General features: G+C 44.6%; 1 protein-coding gene across 2 annotated transcripts in view; it reads left to right on the top strand.

Moving 5' to 3' along the window:
* Nucleotides 1–16,938, top strand: part of LOC119967303 (histone deacetylase 2-like) — a 94,400-nt gene that overhangs the window by 44,351 nt on the left and 33,111 nt on the right. For both annotated transcript variants that reach the window (XM_038799649.1, XM_038799650.1), the window contains 2 exons: nt 1,992–2,066; nt 2,189–2,327. In XM_038799649.1, coding sequence (XP_038655577.1) covers nt 1,992–2,066; nt 2,189–2,327 — 214 coding nt within the window. The remainder of the gene's footprint in view (nt 1–1,991; nt 2,067–2,188; nt 2,328–16,938) is intronic.

Consider the following 16,938-nt stretch of genomic DNA (forward strand, 5'->3'; position numbering starts at 1 on the left):
TCTCTGCTCATGCTCATTGCCCCCTGCCCTCCCCTTTAATATCTTGAACCATTATTCTTTAACTTTCTAGATTCCAGGGAGTACACCCCTAGTTTGTGGAATTTCTCCTTGGAGTTCCAGGTATAAATCTTGTAAATTATGTTGCATTTCCTCCAAGACCAATATATCCTTCCAAAGATGCGGTGCCCAGAACTGCTCACAGTACTCCGAAATGTGGTGTGACCGTAATATAACTTCTGTCTTGAATTCTAGCCCTCGAGATACAAAGACCAAAATTCCATTAGTGTTTTTGATTATTTTCAGTACCTGCTCATTGCATTTTAATGTTGTGGATACACGGACCTCCCCCACCCCTCACCCAATATCTTTGGAGCTACACTTTCTAGCTTTTCACCATTTTAAAGGATTCTGTTCTATTTTGGTTCATAGTGAATTATACCACATTTTTGTACAGTGAAATTTATTTGCCCATTTGCTTAGTATTAATATTCTTTTATTTTATGCTTATTAGAAACACAAAGTAGGAGCAGGAATAAGTCTTTCGGCCCTTAGAGCCTGCTCTGCCTTTCAGTGTGATCATGGCTGGTCCTCTGTCTCAGCAACATACCTCTTCGCTCTCCCCATACCCATGACACCTTTAGAGTCCAGAAATCTATTTCCTTCGTAAATATATTCAGTGACTTGGCTGCCACAGTCTTCTGTGGTGGAGAATTCCACATCATCACCCTCTGAGTGAAGAGGTTTACCTTCATCTTAGTCCTAAATGGCCTACCCCGTTCCTGAGACTGCGATTCCTTATTCTAGTCCAGTTCAGCCAGAGGAAATAACATCCCTGCATCCAATCTGTCCAGCCCTGTCCTTCTACACTGTTTATAATGCCACAAAACTATTTGGCTGTGTTGCTTCACCCCATCATCTAGATTGTTAATATTTTGAGTAGTTGGCACCTCGGCACAAATTTTTGCATCTGCTGCCGATTGCATCCTGTCAATTAGAGTATCTGCCCATTATCCCTACTCTGTCTCCTGCTCAGCCAATTTCTTAACCAGCTGAATAATTTTCCTTCAATTCCATCGGGTTCAACTTTAGTTAGTCTCTTTTGAGTGACTTTATCAAATACCTTCTGAAAATCCAAGGCAGTCATTCAACTGTCCAATCCTTGAGTCACCTCTTCAAAAAGTTCAGTCAGGTTCATCGGGCATTACCTATCTTTTACAAATCCATACTGACTTTCTGATCACCTGAACATTTTCTTTTTTTTTATATAAATTTAGTGTACCCAATTCATTTTTTTTCCAATTAAGGGGCAATTTAGTGTGTTCAATCGACCTACCTTTGCACATCTTTGGGTTGTGGGGGCGAAACCCACGCAAACAGGGGGAGAATGTGCAAACTCCACATGGACAGTGACCCAGAGCCGGGATCGAACCTGGGACCTCGGCGCCGTGAGGCAACAGGGCTAACCCACTGCGCCACCATGCTGCCCCACCTGAACATTTTCAAGGTGTCCAGTCAATCTGTCCTTAATTATTGACTCTAGTAATTTCCTGACAGCAGATGTTAGGCGAACTGGACTGTAACTCCCTGACTTCCGTTCCTGACTTTTTTAAAAATAGGTGTGCTTTGTGCAATTTTCTAATCTAAACGAAAGACTCCCAAATAGAAGGACTTTTGAAGATTGCAGTATCATCTTAGATTATGTGCTCCCAAAATATGATCTAAACCATCAACATTCTGATTTATTAGCTAAATCATTACTGTCCTGACACTGGTGTTAGTAGTGAAAGCAAATGAATTGAAGATTAGAGCATGCCCATACATGATCTCGGCTTATTGGTTGAAAAACAGTTTCCACTGCATTCACATTGATATCCTGAATAAATTCTGCAACAGGTATTGACTATTTCAAAAATTAATCTTGCATATTAATCCTTAATTTTAATATTTGCTAAATTACATGCAAGATTTTTTAAACTATTTTATTTCAACAGTTAATGTTGGAGAAGATTGTCCTGTATTTGATGGAATGTTTGAATTTTGCCAATTATCAACAGGAGGTTCAGTGGGTAAGTTTTTGTAAAATCTTTGGTTAACTGACATCACATTTTTGTGATTTATTGAAAAATTTATTGCAAACAAAATTTCTACTGAGCCAAGTAAAATAATTTAAATTTCATTTTCTACATAGCTGCAGCAGTAAAACTCAATAGACAACAGACTGACATTGCAGTCAACTGGGCTGGAGGTCTTCACCATGCCAAGAAATCTGAGGCATCAGGTTTTTGTTACGTCAATGATATTGTTCTCGCCATTCTTGAATTGCTGAAGTAAGTAAAACAGTTATTGTCTTTTTAAGGGAAATAACTGATTTTGTTTGGCTTATTCTGTAGAATTACATTCTTGTCCCACGACAATCAGAAATTTCTATGAAGTAAAATTGCTTAAGGAAGAATTAAACCTAAATTGACAATCTAAAATTTTCCAAAGAAGCTACTTGTACATATTTTACACTTGTAATATTGCTAGGTAGAGGCATAAAAATTATATAGAAATAAAACATTAAATATGGTCTGGCTGGCTCTGTTGGCTAGATGGCTAACATATGGTTCAGAATAATGTAATCAGAATGAGTTCAATTCCTGTTCCAGCCGAGGTAAACTTGGGACCTTTCTCCTTGCCCTGGCTCTGAGAGTGAAAAGCAATAGCTAGCCACCACTGATTTTAAAAACATGCCAAGGAAACAGTATCAGGATGAAGCATCAGCAGACAATGAGCCAAGGGCAGAACACACACTACAAGACATGACAGCATTTAAAAGATTACTTGGCCCACCTGATTTTGCTGGTGTTTATCCTTTGCATGTTCCATGGCTCTACCGTATCAATATTCCTTTTTAGCTTCACAATTATTTACTGTGCCTCCTATGTTAGTATTCTGTGTAAGTTTGGCCTCCATCTGGCCTAATGTTTGAATCATTGATATAGACAAAACAGAATCAGCCCCAAACAGGACCCATTGAACATTGCTACCCACTTCTAACCACACGTGAGAACTGCCTGCCAGTTCTCTTCTTTCTAACCAGTTTTTAGTTCAGTTAGCTTCTTTTGCTCAAATTCCATGCTGCTTCATCTTTTCCAAAATACTCCTGTGTAAATAACCTTGTCAAAGGCTCTCGAACAGCTGATAGTTCATGTTCACCACAACCACTACATTTTTCATTCACCATCCTCCTTAAGAGAGCGTTTATTTTTATTAAACATTATCTTTCTTGAAGTCCATGTTGTTGCTTCTATTATGTCATCTTCATTTAGGTATTTGGCAATTTCATCTTTAAAGATTCAAAAATTATCCCAACCACAAATGATAAATTTGCTGACCTGTAATTATTCTGATTAGTTCTGTCTCCCTTTTTGAAAATAGGTATTGCCCATCTTTTTAAAAATTAATTCTCGTAGGATGTGGGTGTTGCCGGCATGACCGCCAGTTATTGCCCATACGTATTCGCCCCTGAGCACATGCAGGTGTGCTGCCTTTTTAAACCACTGCAGTCCCATCTGATGTTCATGCACCCGATGTTCATGCACCCAGAGTACATTTCAGAAATTAGTTCCATGATTTTGACCCAACGACAGTGAAGGAATGGCAGTGCAGGAAGGAGTAGGCCATTTCTCCCCTCAAGTCTGGTCCGGCATTCAATTAAAACAGGGTTGGTCTGTACGGTGGCACAGTGGTTAGCACTGCTGCCTCACGTCATCGAGATCCCAGGTTCGATCCTGGCCCTGGGTCACTCTCCATGTGGAGTTTGCACATTCTCCCTGTATTTGCCTAGGTTTCGCCCTACAATACAAAGATGTGCAGGGCAGGTGGATTGGCCATGATAAATTGACCCTTAATCGGAAAACATTTATTGGGTACTCTAAATTTCAAAAAAAAAATAAGATCATGGCTGATCTGATGGTGACTTCAACTTAACATTCCGATTAACCTTTGACTCCCTTGTTAGTTAAGAATCTTTCTATCTCTGCCTTAATGATATTCAATGATGCTGACTCTACCGCTCTTGGAGGAAGAGAGTTCTATAGATTCACGGCCCCTGTGAGAAAAAAATTCTTCTCATCTCAGTCTTAAATGGGAGACTCATTTGTAAACAGTTTACCCTAGTTCTAGTCTCCCCCACAAGGGGAGAATCCTTTCCGCATTATCCTGTCAAGTCCCCTCAGGATCTTGTATGTACCAATAAGGTCACCTCATTCTTATAAACTCCAGTGGATACAGGTTTAGCCTATCCAATGTTTTGTCATCAGATAGCCCCACAAAAGGTTCTCTGAACTGATTCTTACACATTCATATCCTTCCTTAAATAAGGAGACTGAAACTGAATTTGGTATTCCAGATCCACTCTCACCAACTGCTGTAGCAAATCTTCTCTATTTCTGTATTCCATTGCCCTTGCCAGAAACAACTTCATCCATTTGCCATCCTAATCACTTGCTGTATCTGCATACTAACGTATTGTGGCTTATGTGGCAGGGTACCCAAAATCCCTGTTCCTCTATACTTCAGAGTTCTGCAGTCTCTCACTATTTAAATAAAATGCTGAGGTTTTTTTTTCCTGCCCAAGTGGACAAGTTCCCATTTTCCAGGGCGGCACAGTGGTTAGCATTGCTGCCTACGGCGCTGAGGACCCGGGTTCGAATCCAGGCTAGGTCACTGTCTGTGTGGAGTTTGCACCTTCTTTCCATGTATGCGTGGTTTCACCCCCACAACCCAAAGATGTGCAGGTTAGGTGGATTGGCCATGCTAAATTTGCCCCTTAATTGGAAAAGAAATAATTGGGTATTCTAAATATTTTTGGAAGTTCCCATTTTCCCACATCATTCTCCATCTACCATATATTTGCCCATGGCATTAACCCTTTGCAGACTCCTTATGTCCTCTTCACAGCTTACTGGCCTACCTATCTTTGTGTCATCGACAAATTTAACTACCATGTATTCATCCAAGTCATTGATGTGGATTGCAAATAGTTGGAGCCCCGAGCCTCAGCACTGATCACATCTTGTCAACCTGTAAATGACCTATTTATGCCTACTCTCTGTATCCTGTTGGCTAACTAATCCTCTATCTACGCTAATATGTTACCCCCTACGCATGAGCTCTTTTTTGCATAGTAAGCGATGATGTTGTAACTTGTCAAATGCTTTCTAGCAATCTAAGTATATCACGTCCACAGGTTCACCTTTATCTGCATTAGTACTTCCTCAAGAACTTCAATGAATTAGTTGAACATGATTTCCTTTTCACCAAACCATGTTGACTCTGATTGCCTTGAGATTTTCTATATGTGTGAAAAAATTTGCCCTCTGGTCTCTTTTGTATCTCCCCTCTCACCTTAAACCTATGCCCTCTAGTTCTAGACTCTTCTATCTTTGGGAAAATATGTTGACTATATGTTGACCATGTTGGGTGGTCCCTGGGTAATGGGAAAACCCAGAGTGAAGGGGCCCAGTCTCATGGTGAGAACGGGCCCACGGCTATAGACCTTATCTATGCTCCTCATTATTTTATAGACCTCTATAAGATTACAGGGAAAAATAATAGTTTCTGACAATGTCCCAATGACAAATGTTAAGCTAACTGACCTGTTGTTTCCTGCTTTCTGTCTTCCTGCTTTCTTGAATAGAGGAGTCATGCTTGCTATTGCTAATCGAATGGGACCTTTCCAGAATCTGGGGAATTTTGAAAATTAAAACCAATGTATTTATTATGTCAGTCACTTATTTTAAGACTCGAGGATGAAAATCATTAGGATCTGGGGACTTGTCAGATTCTAAAAGTTTTCTTCATACCCATTCCCTGGTGATTGCAGTTGTTTAAGTTCCTCCCTCTGTTTTACTCCTGAGTCACAATCTGTGATGCTGTTTATACCTTCTATAGTGAAGACAGACACAATATATCCAACTAAATTAATCTGCCATTTCTTTATTTCCCATGATTAATTCCCCAGACCCCCTCTCTGGAGGATCAACACGCATCTTGCCTAATCCTTTCTTTTTAAATACTTGTAGAGACTCTTATCTGTTTTTATATTTTGAACTTGCTCTCGTACTCTAATTTCACCCTCAATAATCTTTTAGTTGTTCTTTGCAGTTGTTTATACTCTGTTCTGACCTGTCGCTGAATTATATGCTTTTTTTTCTCTTTCAATTTGATACCATCATTAACTTTCTGCTAGCCAGTTGGTTAGTGGTGGAGGTGATGGGATCCTGATGAAACACGGTCTTTCGTCTTGAATAACTGAGTTTCTTCAGAGCTGTTGGATTTGCACTCATCAGGCAACTGGAGAGTATTCCATCACATGCCAGTCTTGTGCCTTGGCAATGGCGGCCAGACCTTGGAGAGTAGCTATGTGAGTTACTCGTCCAGACATTGGGGACATATCAGAACATCGGGGCGGACCTGGCAAAGCGCAGGGCCGGGTTCAACCACGCAAAGTCAGCCCTGTACAAGAATAATGTAAAATTTGGGATGTTATTCTCAGCCAGATTCTGGGTGACATACCAAAATAAAGAATGTTATTTCACCACCCTGGCAGAGGTGTGGACAAAAGGCAAACAGAGCAGCGGTGAGGAAGATGCAGGGAGGAAAAACAAAGTGATGGACATGGACAATTTTTGCACAGGGCGGCTCTGCCTCACTATGAGTAGGAGAACTAGCTCATAGGAAGGAGCAGCAGAGTGCTGGAGAGGGTGAGGAGGAGACGGAGAGGACAGCAATGAAACAGGCAAAGAAGAGGGTCAGAACAACTCTGGGAGGGGGCCCACCACACTAGCGGGGAAGACTAGCGCTACGAAGCATGAGAGAGGGGGAGGGGCTGCGGCTGGGAGAGAGTGCCTGGCTGGGGAGGGACACGGGGAGGGTAGGTGGAACCAACACAGGGATGCAGGGGTTGGTGGGGGGGGGGGGGGGGGGAGATAGGAAGGGAGCACAGGGAGAGGGGGGGAAGGAAGTAGGGGGGAAAGAGGATGGAATCGTGACCACTGGGGGAACATATTGATAAGGAAGGGAAGGGCTCTAGACTGGCTTCAGCAGGTCAGGTTTGGGTTGATGGAACAATATGGCACTGCAAGCAGCCACTTTGGAGGGTCCCTGAACAAAGGGTAAACCCAAAGTTCAGAGGTTCACCCATGTGGTGTACACACAGTTGGTGGCCATGTTGGGTGGTCCCTGGGTAATGGGAAAACCCAGAGTGAAGGGGCCCAGCCTCATGGTGAGAACGGGCCCACGGCCATTTTGGATGGCCCCCCATCAAAGGGAAACCCCAGAGTGCCGGGGCACATTCACAAGGTACGTATGGTTGATCCCGCAGGGGGGAGGGGCGTGTCAGAAACTCCCCTCCAGGATTATTACCTGGAACGTAAGGGGACTGAGCGGCCCAGTGAAAAGATCCAGAGTCTTTGTCCACCTGAGAAATACGAAAGCTGACATAGTCTTCCTCCAAGAGATGCACCTGAGGCGCCATGGTAGCACAGTGCGGGCGGCATGGTAGCACAGTGCTTAGCAATGTCGCTTCACAGCTCCAGGATCCCAAATTCAATTCCTGGCTGGGTCACGGTCTGTGTGGAGTCTGCATTTTCCCCTGTATCTGCATGGGCTTCCTCCCAGTGTTCCGGTTTCCTCCCATAGTCCAAAGATGTGCAGGTTAGGTGGATTGGCCATGCTAAATTGCCCCTTGTGTCCAAAAAGGTTAGATAGGGTTACTGAGTTACGGTGGAGGTTTGGGCTTAGGTAGGGTGATCTTTCCATGGTGCAGACCTCAATGGGCCGAATGACCTCCTGCGCTGTAAATTCTATTCTATGAAAAGGACCGACTGCGGGTAACGAAGGGCCTGGTGGGACTGACGTACCATTCCTGCTACAGGTCGAGGACAAGGGGGGGTTAGCTATTCTGATAAGCAAGTGGACGGTGTTCATGGCGACAAAGATGGTTACGACCAAAGGGGATGGTATGTCATGGTCAGCATGTCCGAGACGGGGCATCGGTAGTCCTGGTAAACATGTACACGCCCAATTGAGAGGACACTGAGTTTGTAGAATAGACCATGGCGGAAATACCTGACAATCAATGCGTACCGACTGATTAATGGGGAGGGGCAGACTTTAACTGTGTACAGGACCCACTGATGGACAGATCAAACCCCAGAACGGGGAAAACTGCATGCATGGCGAGGGAACTGGGATGTTCATCGAGCAGGTGGGGGCAGTGGACCCATAGAGGTTCCTGCACCCAGGTGAGAAGGAATTCTCATTCTTCTCACCAGTACATAAAGTCTACATCTGCATCAACTTCTTTGTAGTGGGGAAATCGGTGCTTTCAGAAATCGTAATCTCCGACCACGCTCCACATGATGTGGATGTGAGGTTGGAGGCGGGCCTTGCCCAGCCCAACACCCCACATGGAGGTTGGACCGATATGGTCTTCTGCCAGAAAACATCACAGGCCATAGCCGAGTACGTTACGAACAACCGGAACGTGGAAGCTTACCTTCCACGTTCTGGGAGGCACTGAAGGCTGTGATTGGGGGAGAAATTATTTTGACAGAAGATACTTCATGTGATCTGTTCTGCAGTCTGCCTGTCAGTAATCCTGGGCGTTAGGATAAAGGGGACCTAGATTGCACTTGGAAAGGAAGTGCAAGGTGTTTATACTTCGCACATAGGGTGCTGTCATTATCTCTAATGGTGGATGTACTGTGGGTCTCCAATGTTCAAAGGAAGTGTTAAGAACATGTAGTTGTAAACGGTTGTGGTCAAACTGTCCATTTAGTTCCGAGGTAAAAAATGGTTAGGGTCTCGAGGATAGCTAATCAGTATTACTACCTGAACACAAGGTTCATGTGATTCATGTTGCCATAGAGATGGACTTTGAGAGGGATTAGGCCAAAGCTATCTTGAAAAGATCTGGAAGAGAGAGAGAGTAGTTATAGACGGCAAGGCACTATGATTTATGGGCAGCACGGTAGCATTGTGGATAGCACAATCGCTTCATGGCTCCAGGGCCTCGGGTTCGATTCCGGCTTGGGACACTGTCTGTGCGGAGTCTACACATCCTCCCCATGTGTGCGTGGGTTTCCTCCGGGTGCTCCGGTTTCCTCCCAAAGTCCAAAGATGTGCAGGTTAGGTGGATTGGCCATGATAAATTGCCCTTAGTGTCCAAAATTGTCCTTAGTGATGGGTGGGGTTACTGGGTTATGGGGATGGGGTGGAGGTGTTGACCTTGGGTAGGGTGCTCTTTCCAGGAGCCGGTGCAGACTCGATGGGCCGAATGGCCTCCTTCTGCACTGTAAAATCTATGTAATTCACCACAAAAGCATGCAGGTGGGAGCTCGCACACAGAGTGAAAAGACCAAATCCATGAGGAGTTAAAACGATGCTGGAAGACTGGACTACCTTCCCGAGAGAAAGAAACACGAGGGGGGAATCCTCATAGTGAAAGACAGTTCTGAGTTTAAAAGTTGTCATGCTGAGAAAAGAAAAGAACAAAGTAAACCCCTCTAAGAATTACCTAAGACTGGTTCTAGGAGAATTGAGTGTCTACTTAATAGACAATGTAGAGTATATCTGTCTTTTTGCACAACCAAAAACACACTTCAAAGGGGATTGTTCTGTTCTGTAGTTTAAAGCAGGGTTTTTCAAAGTGTGGGTCGCGGGTGGGTGTCGAGGCGGTTGCAGAGTGCCCAATGGCCGCTACCGATGTTTAAATTGAGAATGGCGGCCGCTACCGGCTTTTAAATGAGGCTGTGTGCAGTCTTTGATCATAAGCAGTATCAGTGAGCATGTTTCTCACCCTGCACATACACTTGATGTCAAATGCCCTGTATACGTGCTTTCAGTGCCAAATCACAGAGGGGAGCTTCTTCCATTTTCTAGCTGTTAGCAAGCAAGACAAAAGGACTGTGAAGATGGGTCATTTTGTTACAAGAAAGAGACAGCCAGAGACACAAATAGGCAGTGTACCTACTGGCCAGGATCTGCTGGAGAGAGCTGCTCGGAGGAATCCACAGCAGGACAGAACATGCTGATGTTAGCTATGCACAGAGCTCCAGGGCCTCTGGTTATCAGCCTACAAATAAGAAACTTAATTCTGGACCAAAGATGATTTCCTGAGCTATGGTTTTGTCAAATGTGCCAACACAAATAAGGATGCAAAGCCCATGTGTGCTATATAGGGAAGTTCTGGAAAATGAGAGAAGTTTCAGATTTTGAAAGAGAAGTTGTGGATAAAAAATCGATTTTGAGGTTGAGACCCCAGTCAGTTATTAACTTGCAGCTGACTCCAAATGAAAAGGCTAAGCTGTTGTCCCTAACCTGTGAGAAAGAACAAAGAAAAGTACAGCACAGGAACAGGCCCTTTGGCCCTCCAAGCCTGCGCCGACCATGATGCCCATCTAAACTAAAATCTTCTACGCTTCCTGGGTCCTTATCCCTCTGTTCCCATCATGTATTTTTCAAGATGCCGCTTAAACGTCACTATCGTCCCTGCTTCCACCAGCTCCTCCGGCAGCGAGTTCCAGGCACCCACTACCCTCTGTGTAAAAAAAAAAAAACAACTTGCCTCGTACATCTCCTCTAAACCTTGCCCCTCGCACCTTAAACCTATGCCCCTTAGTAATTGACTCCTCTACTCTGGGAAAAAGTCTCTGACTTACCACTCTGTCTATGCCTGTCATAATTTTGTAGACCTCTTATCAGGTCGACCCTCAACCTCCGTTGTTCCAGTGATGCCCTTCAGCTAATGCCCTTCATACCAGTCAACATCCTGCTAAATCTCTTCTGCACCCACTCTAAAGCCTCCAAATCCTTCTGGTAGTGTGGCGACCAGAATTGAACACTACTCCACGTGTGGCCTAAATAAGGTTATATACAGCTGCAATATGACTTGCCAATTTTTATACTCAATGCCCCGGCCAATGAAGGCAAGCATGCCGTATGCCTTCTTGACGACCTTTCTCCACCTGTGTTGCTCCTTTCAGTGACCTGTGGACCTGTACACCTTGATCTCTCTGACTGTCAATACTCTTGAGGGTCCTACCCTTCACTGTATATTCCCACCTGTTTTAGACCTTCCAAAATGCATTACCTCACATTTATCCGGATTAAACTCCATTTGCCATCTCTCCGCCCAAGTCTCCAAACGATCTAAATCCTGCTGAATCCTCTGACAGTCCTCGTCGCTATCCGCAATTCCACCAACCCTTATGTCGTCCGCAAACTTACCAATCAGACCAGTTACATTTTCCTCCAAATCATTTATATATACGATGAACAGCAAAGGTGCCAGCACTGATCCCTGCGGAACACCACTAGTCACAGCCCTCCAATCTGAAAAGCACCCTACCATTGCTACTCTCTGCCTTCTATGACCTAGCCAGTTCTGTATCCACCTTGCCAGCTCACCTCTGATCCCATGTGACTTCACCTTTTGCACCTGTCTGCCATGAAGGTGAGTGCCTGTAACAAGTCGGGTGGTTGCTAAACCCGAGACGCTACACTTGCAGTGTCCCCCACCCTTCCACCTCCTCTAACCTAAGGGTTTGAGGGAATATCAGGTAAGCTCTTCCTTCCTTTTTCTTTTTCTTGTTTTTTTTTTAAATCTAGAGGTGATGTCAGGGAAGGCAGTACAATGCCCCTCCTGCAGAATGTTTGAGGTGAGGGACGCCGTCAGTGTCCCTGCTGATTTCATCTGTGGGAAGTGCACCCAACTCCAGCTCCTCAAAAACCGTGTTAGGGAACTGGAGCTGGATGAACTTCGGATCATTAGGGAGGCAGAGGGGGTCATAGATAAAAGCTTCAGGGAGGTAGTTACGCCAAAGAATAAAGATAGATGGGCGATGGTGAGAGGGGCTGGGGGTAAGCAGTCAGTACAGGGATCCCCTGTGGTCGTTCCCCTTAGTAACAGGTATACCACTTTGGATACTGTTGGGGGGGGGACTTACCAGGGGTCAGCCATGGGGTACAGGTCCCTGGCACAGAGTCTGTCCCTGTTGCTCAGAAGGGATGGGGGGAAAGGAGTAGAACATTAGTCATTGGAGACTCCATAGTTAGGGGGATAGATAGGAGATTCTGTGGGAACGAGAGAGACTCGCGGTTGGTGTGTTGCCTCCCAGGTGCCAGGGTCAGCGATGTCTCAGATCGTGTTTTCGGGATCCTTAAGGGGGAGGGGGAGCAGCCCCAAGTCGTGGTCCACATAGGTACCAACGACATAGGTAGGAAAAGGGATAGGGATGGAAGGCAGGAATTCAGGGAGCTAGGGTGGAAACTTAGATATTATCTCTGGGTTGTTACCTGTGCCACGTGCTAGCGAGTCGAGGAATAGGGAGAGAGAGCAGTTGAACACGTGGCTGCAGGGATGGTGCAGGAGGGAGGGTTTCAGATTCCTGGACAATTGGGGCTCATTCTGGGGTAGGTGGGATCTCTACAAACTGGATGGTCTACACCTGGACCAGAGGGGTACTAATATCCTCAGGGGGAGGTTTGCTAATGCTCTTTGGGAGGGTTTAAACTAGTTCAGCAGGGGATTGGGAACCTCAATTGTAGCTCCAGTACACAAGAACCTGAGAGTAGTGAGGTCCTGAGTAAAGTTTCAAAGTTGCGGGAGTGTACCGGCAGGAAAGAAGGTGGTCTAAAGTGCGTCTACTTCAATGCCAGGAGCATCCGGAATAAGGTGGGTGAGCTTGCGGCATGGGTTAGTACCTGGGACTTCGATGTTGTGGCCATTTCGGAGACATGGATAGAGCAGGGCGAGGAATGGTTGTTGCAGGTGCCGGGGTTTAGATATTTCAGTAAGTTCAGGGAAGGTGGTAAGAGAGGGGGAGGGGTGGCATTGTTAGTCAAGGACAGTATTACGGTGGCTGAGAGGACATTTGATGAGGACTCGAATACTGAGGTAGTATGGGCTGAGTTAAGAAACAGGAAAGGAGGTCACCCTGTTAGGGATTTTCTATAGGCCTCCGAAAAGTTCCAGAGATGTAGAGGAAAGGATTGCAAAGATGATTCTGGATAGGAGTGAAAATAACAGGGCAGTTGTTATGGGGGACTTTAACTTTCCAAATATTGACTGGAAACACTATAGTTCGAGTACTTTAGATGGATCCGTTTTTGTCCAATGTGTGCAGGAGGGTTTCCTGATGCAGTATGTAGATAGACCAACAAGAGTCGAGGCCGTATTGGATTTGGTACTGGGTAATGAACCAGGACAGGTGTTAGATTTGGAGGTAGGTGAGCATTTTGGTGATCGTGACCACAATTCGATTACGTTTACTTTAGCGATGGAAAGGGATAGGTATAAACCGCAGGGCAAGAGTTATTGCTGGGGGAAAGGCAATTACAATGCGATGAGGCAAGACTTAGGATGCATCGCCTGGAGAGGAAAACTGCAGGGGATGGACACAATGGAAATGTGGAGCATGTTCAAGGAACAGCTACTGCGTGTCCTTGATAAGTATGTACCTGTTGGGAAGGGAGGAAGTGGTCGAGTGAGGGAACCATGGGTTACTAAAGCAGTTGAAACACTTGTCAAGAGGAAGAAGGAGGCTTATGTGAAGATGAGACGTGGTGGTTCAGTTGGGTCGCTTGAGAGTTACAAGTTAGCTAGGAAGGCTCTAAAGAGAGAGCTAAGAAGAGCCAAGCGAGGACATGAGAAGTCTTTGGCAGGTAGGGTCAAGGATAACCCAAAAGCTTTCTATAGGTATGTCAGGAATAAAAGAATGACTATGGTAAGAGTAGGGCCAGTCAAGGACAGTAGTGGGAAGTTGTGCGTAGAGTCGGAGGAGATGGGAGAGGTGCTAAATGAGTATTTTTCGTCAGTATTCACACAGGAAAAAGACAAAGTTGTCGAGGAGAATACTGAGATACAGGCTACTGGACTAGAAGGGCTTGAGGTTCATAAGGAGGAGGCGTTAGCGATTCTGGAAAGTGTGAAAATAGATAAGTCCCCTGGGCCGGATGGGATTTATCCTAGGATTCTCTGGGAAGCTAGGGAGGAGATTGCTGAGCGTTTGGCTTTGATCTTTAAGTCATCTTTGTCTACAGGAATAGTGCCAGAGGACTGGAGGATAGCAAATGTTGTCCCCTTGTACAAGAAGGGGAGTAGAGATAACCCCGGTAACTATAGACCAGTGAGCCTTACTTCTGTTGTGGGAAAAGTCTTGGAAAGGTTTATAAGAGATAGGATGTATAATCATCTGGAAAGGAATAATTTGATTAGAGATAGTCAACATGGTTTTGTGAAGGGTAGGTCGTGCCTCACAAACCTCATTGAGTTCTTCGAGAAGGTGACCAAACAGGTGGATGAGGGTAAAGCAGTTGATGTGGTGTATATGGATTTCAGTAAAGCGTTTGATAAGGTTCCCCACAGTAGGCTATTGCAGAAAATACAGAGGCATGGGATTCAGGGTGATTTAGCAGTTTGGATCAGAAATTGGCTAGCTGATAGAAGACAAAGAGTGGTGATTGATGGGAAATGTTCTGACTGGTGTCCAGTTACTAGTGGTGTACCACAAGGATCTGTTTTGGGGCCGTTGCTGTTTGTCATTTTTATAAATGACCTGGAAGAGGGCGTAGAAGGATGGGTGAGTAAATTTGCAGATGACACTAAAGTCGGTGGAGTTGTGGACAGTGCAGAAGGATGTTACAAGTTACAGAGGGACATAGATAAGCTGCAGAGCTGGGCTGACAGGTGGCAAATGGAGTTTAATGAAGAAAAGTGTGAGATGATTCATTTTGGAAGGAATAACAGGAAGGCAGAGTACTGGGCTAATGGTAAGATTCTTGGTAGTGTGGACGAGCAGAGAGATCTCGGTGTCCATGTCCATAGATCCCTGAAAGTTGCCACCCAGGTTGAGAGGGTTGTTAAGAAGGCGTACGGTGTGTTAGCTTTTATTGGTAGAGGAATTGAGTTTCGGAGCCATGAGGTCATGTTGCAGTTGTACAAAACTCTGGTGCGGCCGCATTTGGAGTATTGTGTGCAGTTCTGGTCGCCACATTATAGGAAGGATGTGGAAGCATTGGAAAGGGTACAGAGGAGATTTACAAGAATGTTGCCTGGTATGGAGGGAAGATCATATGAGGAAAGGCTGAAGGACTTGAGGCTGTTTTCGTTAGAGAGAAGAAGGTTAAGAGGTGACTTAATTGAGGCATACAAGATGATCAGAGGATTAGATAGGGTGGACATCGAGAGCCTTTTTCCTCGGATGGTGATGTCCAGCACGAGGGGACATAGCTTTAAATTGAGGGAAGATAGATATAGGACAGATGACAGAGGTAGGTTCTTTACTCAGAGAGTAGTAAGTGCGTGGAATGCCCTGCCTGCAACAGTAGTGGACTCGCCAACACTAAATGCATTCAAATGGTCATTGGATAGGCATATGGACGATAAGGGAATAGTGTAGAGGGACTTTAGAAGGGTATCACAGGACGGTGGAACATCGTGGGCCGAAGGGCCTGTACTGCACTGTAATATTCTATGTTCTATGAGGGAACTTGTCAAACGCCTTACTGAACTCCATATAGACAACATCCACTGCCCTACCTGCATCAATCATCTTTGACAGCACATTAAAAACATGCAGAAAAGTCCATACGCCTGTCAGCATTTTGGAGTAGCATCTCCCAGGAGTATCCATTGCTGAGTAAGACGAACATTTTGTTGCTATTGCCTTTTACTACGCCCTGCATGTGTGAGGTTGGATTTTCAGTTCTCATGAAGATGACACAAAGGAATTGGCTGAAATCTGCACCTGATATGCGCATTGACCTCTCTTCCTTTGAACCTGATTGGAGTGAGATCATGACATGAAGACCATGCAGGCTCCCCTTTTGCATTGAAGGTAAATCAACGTGGCATGGGTCCTGAATGTTGGCAAAAGTGGTTCCTGGGGGGAAACAAAAGTTTGAAAAACACTGGTTTAACGTATGACTGGCCTACAAAGATGGTGTTTTGTCAATCGTGCTTTTAGTCATGTCATCCTTTCAGCTATTAGCTGGGCGTTTATATATTTTTTAAAAAGTCATTGGTCTCTACATACAGAGGTTTCTACAGAGATCCTAACGACCTGTTTGATGCAACTGAGTGATTGTTGGGATATTTCAACAGATAATTAAGAGTCAACCACATTGCTGTTGGTCTGGAGTCACATGTAGGATGGCAGAACATCAATGAATTAGCCACGCAAAATAAACAAAGAACAAATAAAAATACAGCACAGGAACAGGCCCTTCGGCCCTCCAAGCCTGTGCTGACCATGCTGCCCATCTAACCTAAAATTGCCTCTTAATTGGGGAAAAATAAATTGTGTACTCTAAATTTATTTTTTTAAATATGTAAAATATTAGTGAGAGTAGAATTTCATTACATTTATTAATGAATGGACTACAAATTCCGCAAGCACACGTGCTGGGGTTTCTGGAGCGTTAGTCTGGATCTCTGGTTTACTAGTTCAGTAGCATTATCATTCTGATGCCATCCCCCCCCAACACAACCTTGAGGTCTCTGTCTTTTTACCCTGAATCCCACTCCCCCACTCTCCCTCTGGTCCCACTCTCCCTCTGGTCCCACCAGCCCTTGGTGCTCATGTATCTTAAATAATTTCTCCAATACTTATCATGATAATGTCCTCTTACTTTTAACTCATTCATGATTTACCCCGCCACACTACCCTTTTCTTGGAGAATATTGAACCAAAGTATTTGTTGGATATCCTTGCCAATTTATGTTGGTCCAACTCCTATTTAACAATTCTCTTTTCACTGATGCATTTGTATACATTACTTTTCTTTCTAATATTGAGATTCTGTTTTCATTTTCCCTCTTTACTCTTCGTATCCTCCTAACTTTATTTTTTCTTATTCTCTATTTTTTATATCTATAATTCCCATAGG

This window comes from Scyliorhinus canicula, chromosome 6 (genome assembly GCF_902713615.1).
Source record: "Scyliorhinus canicula chromosome 6, sScyCan1.1, whole genome shotgun sequence".
Classification (NCBI taxonomy): Eukaryota; Metazoa; Chordata; class Chondrichthyes; order Carcharhiniformes; family Scyliorhinidae; genus Scyliorhinus; species Scyliorhinus canicula.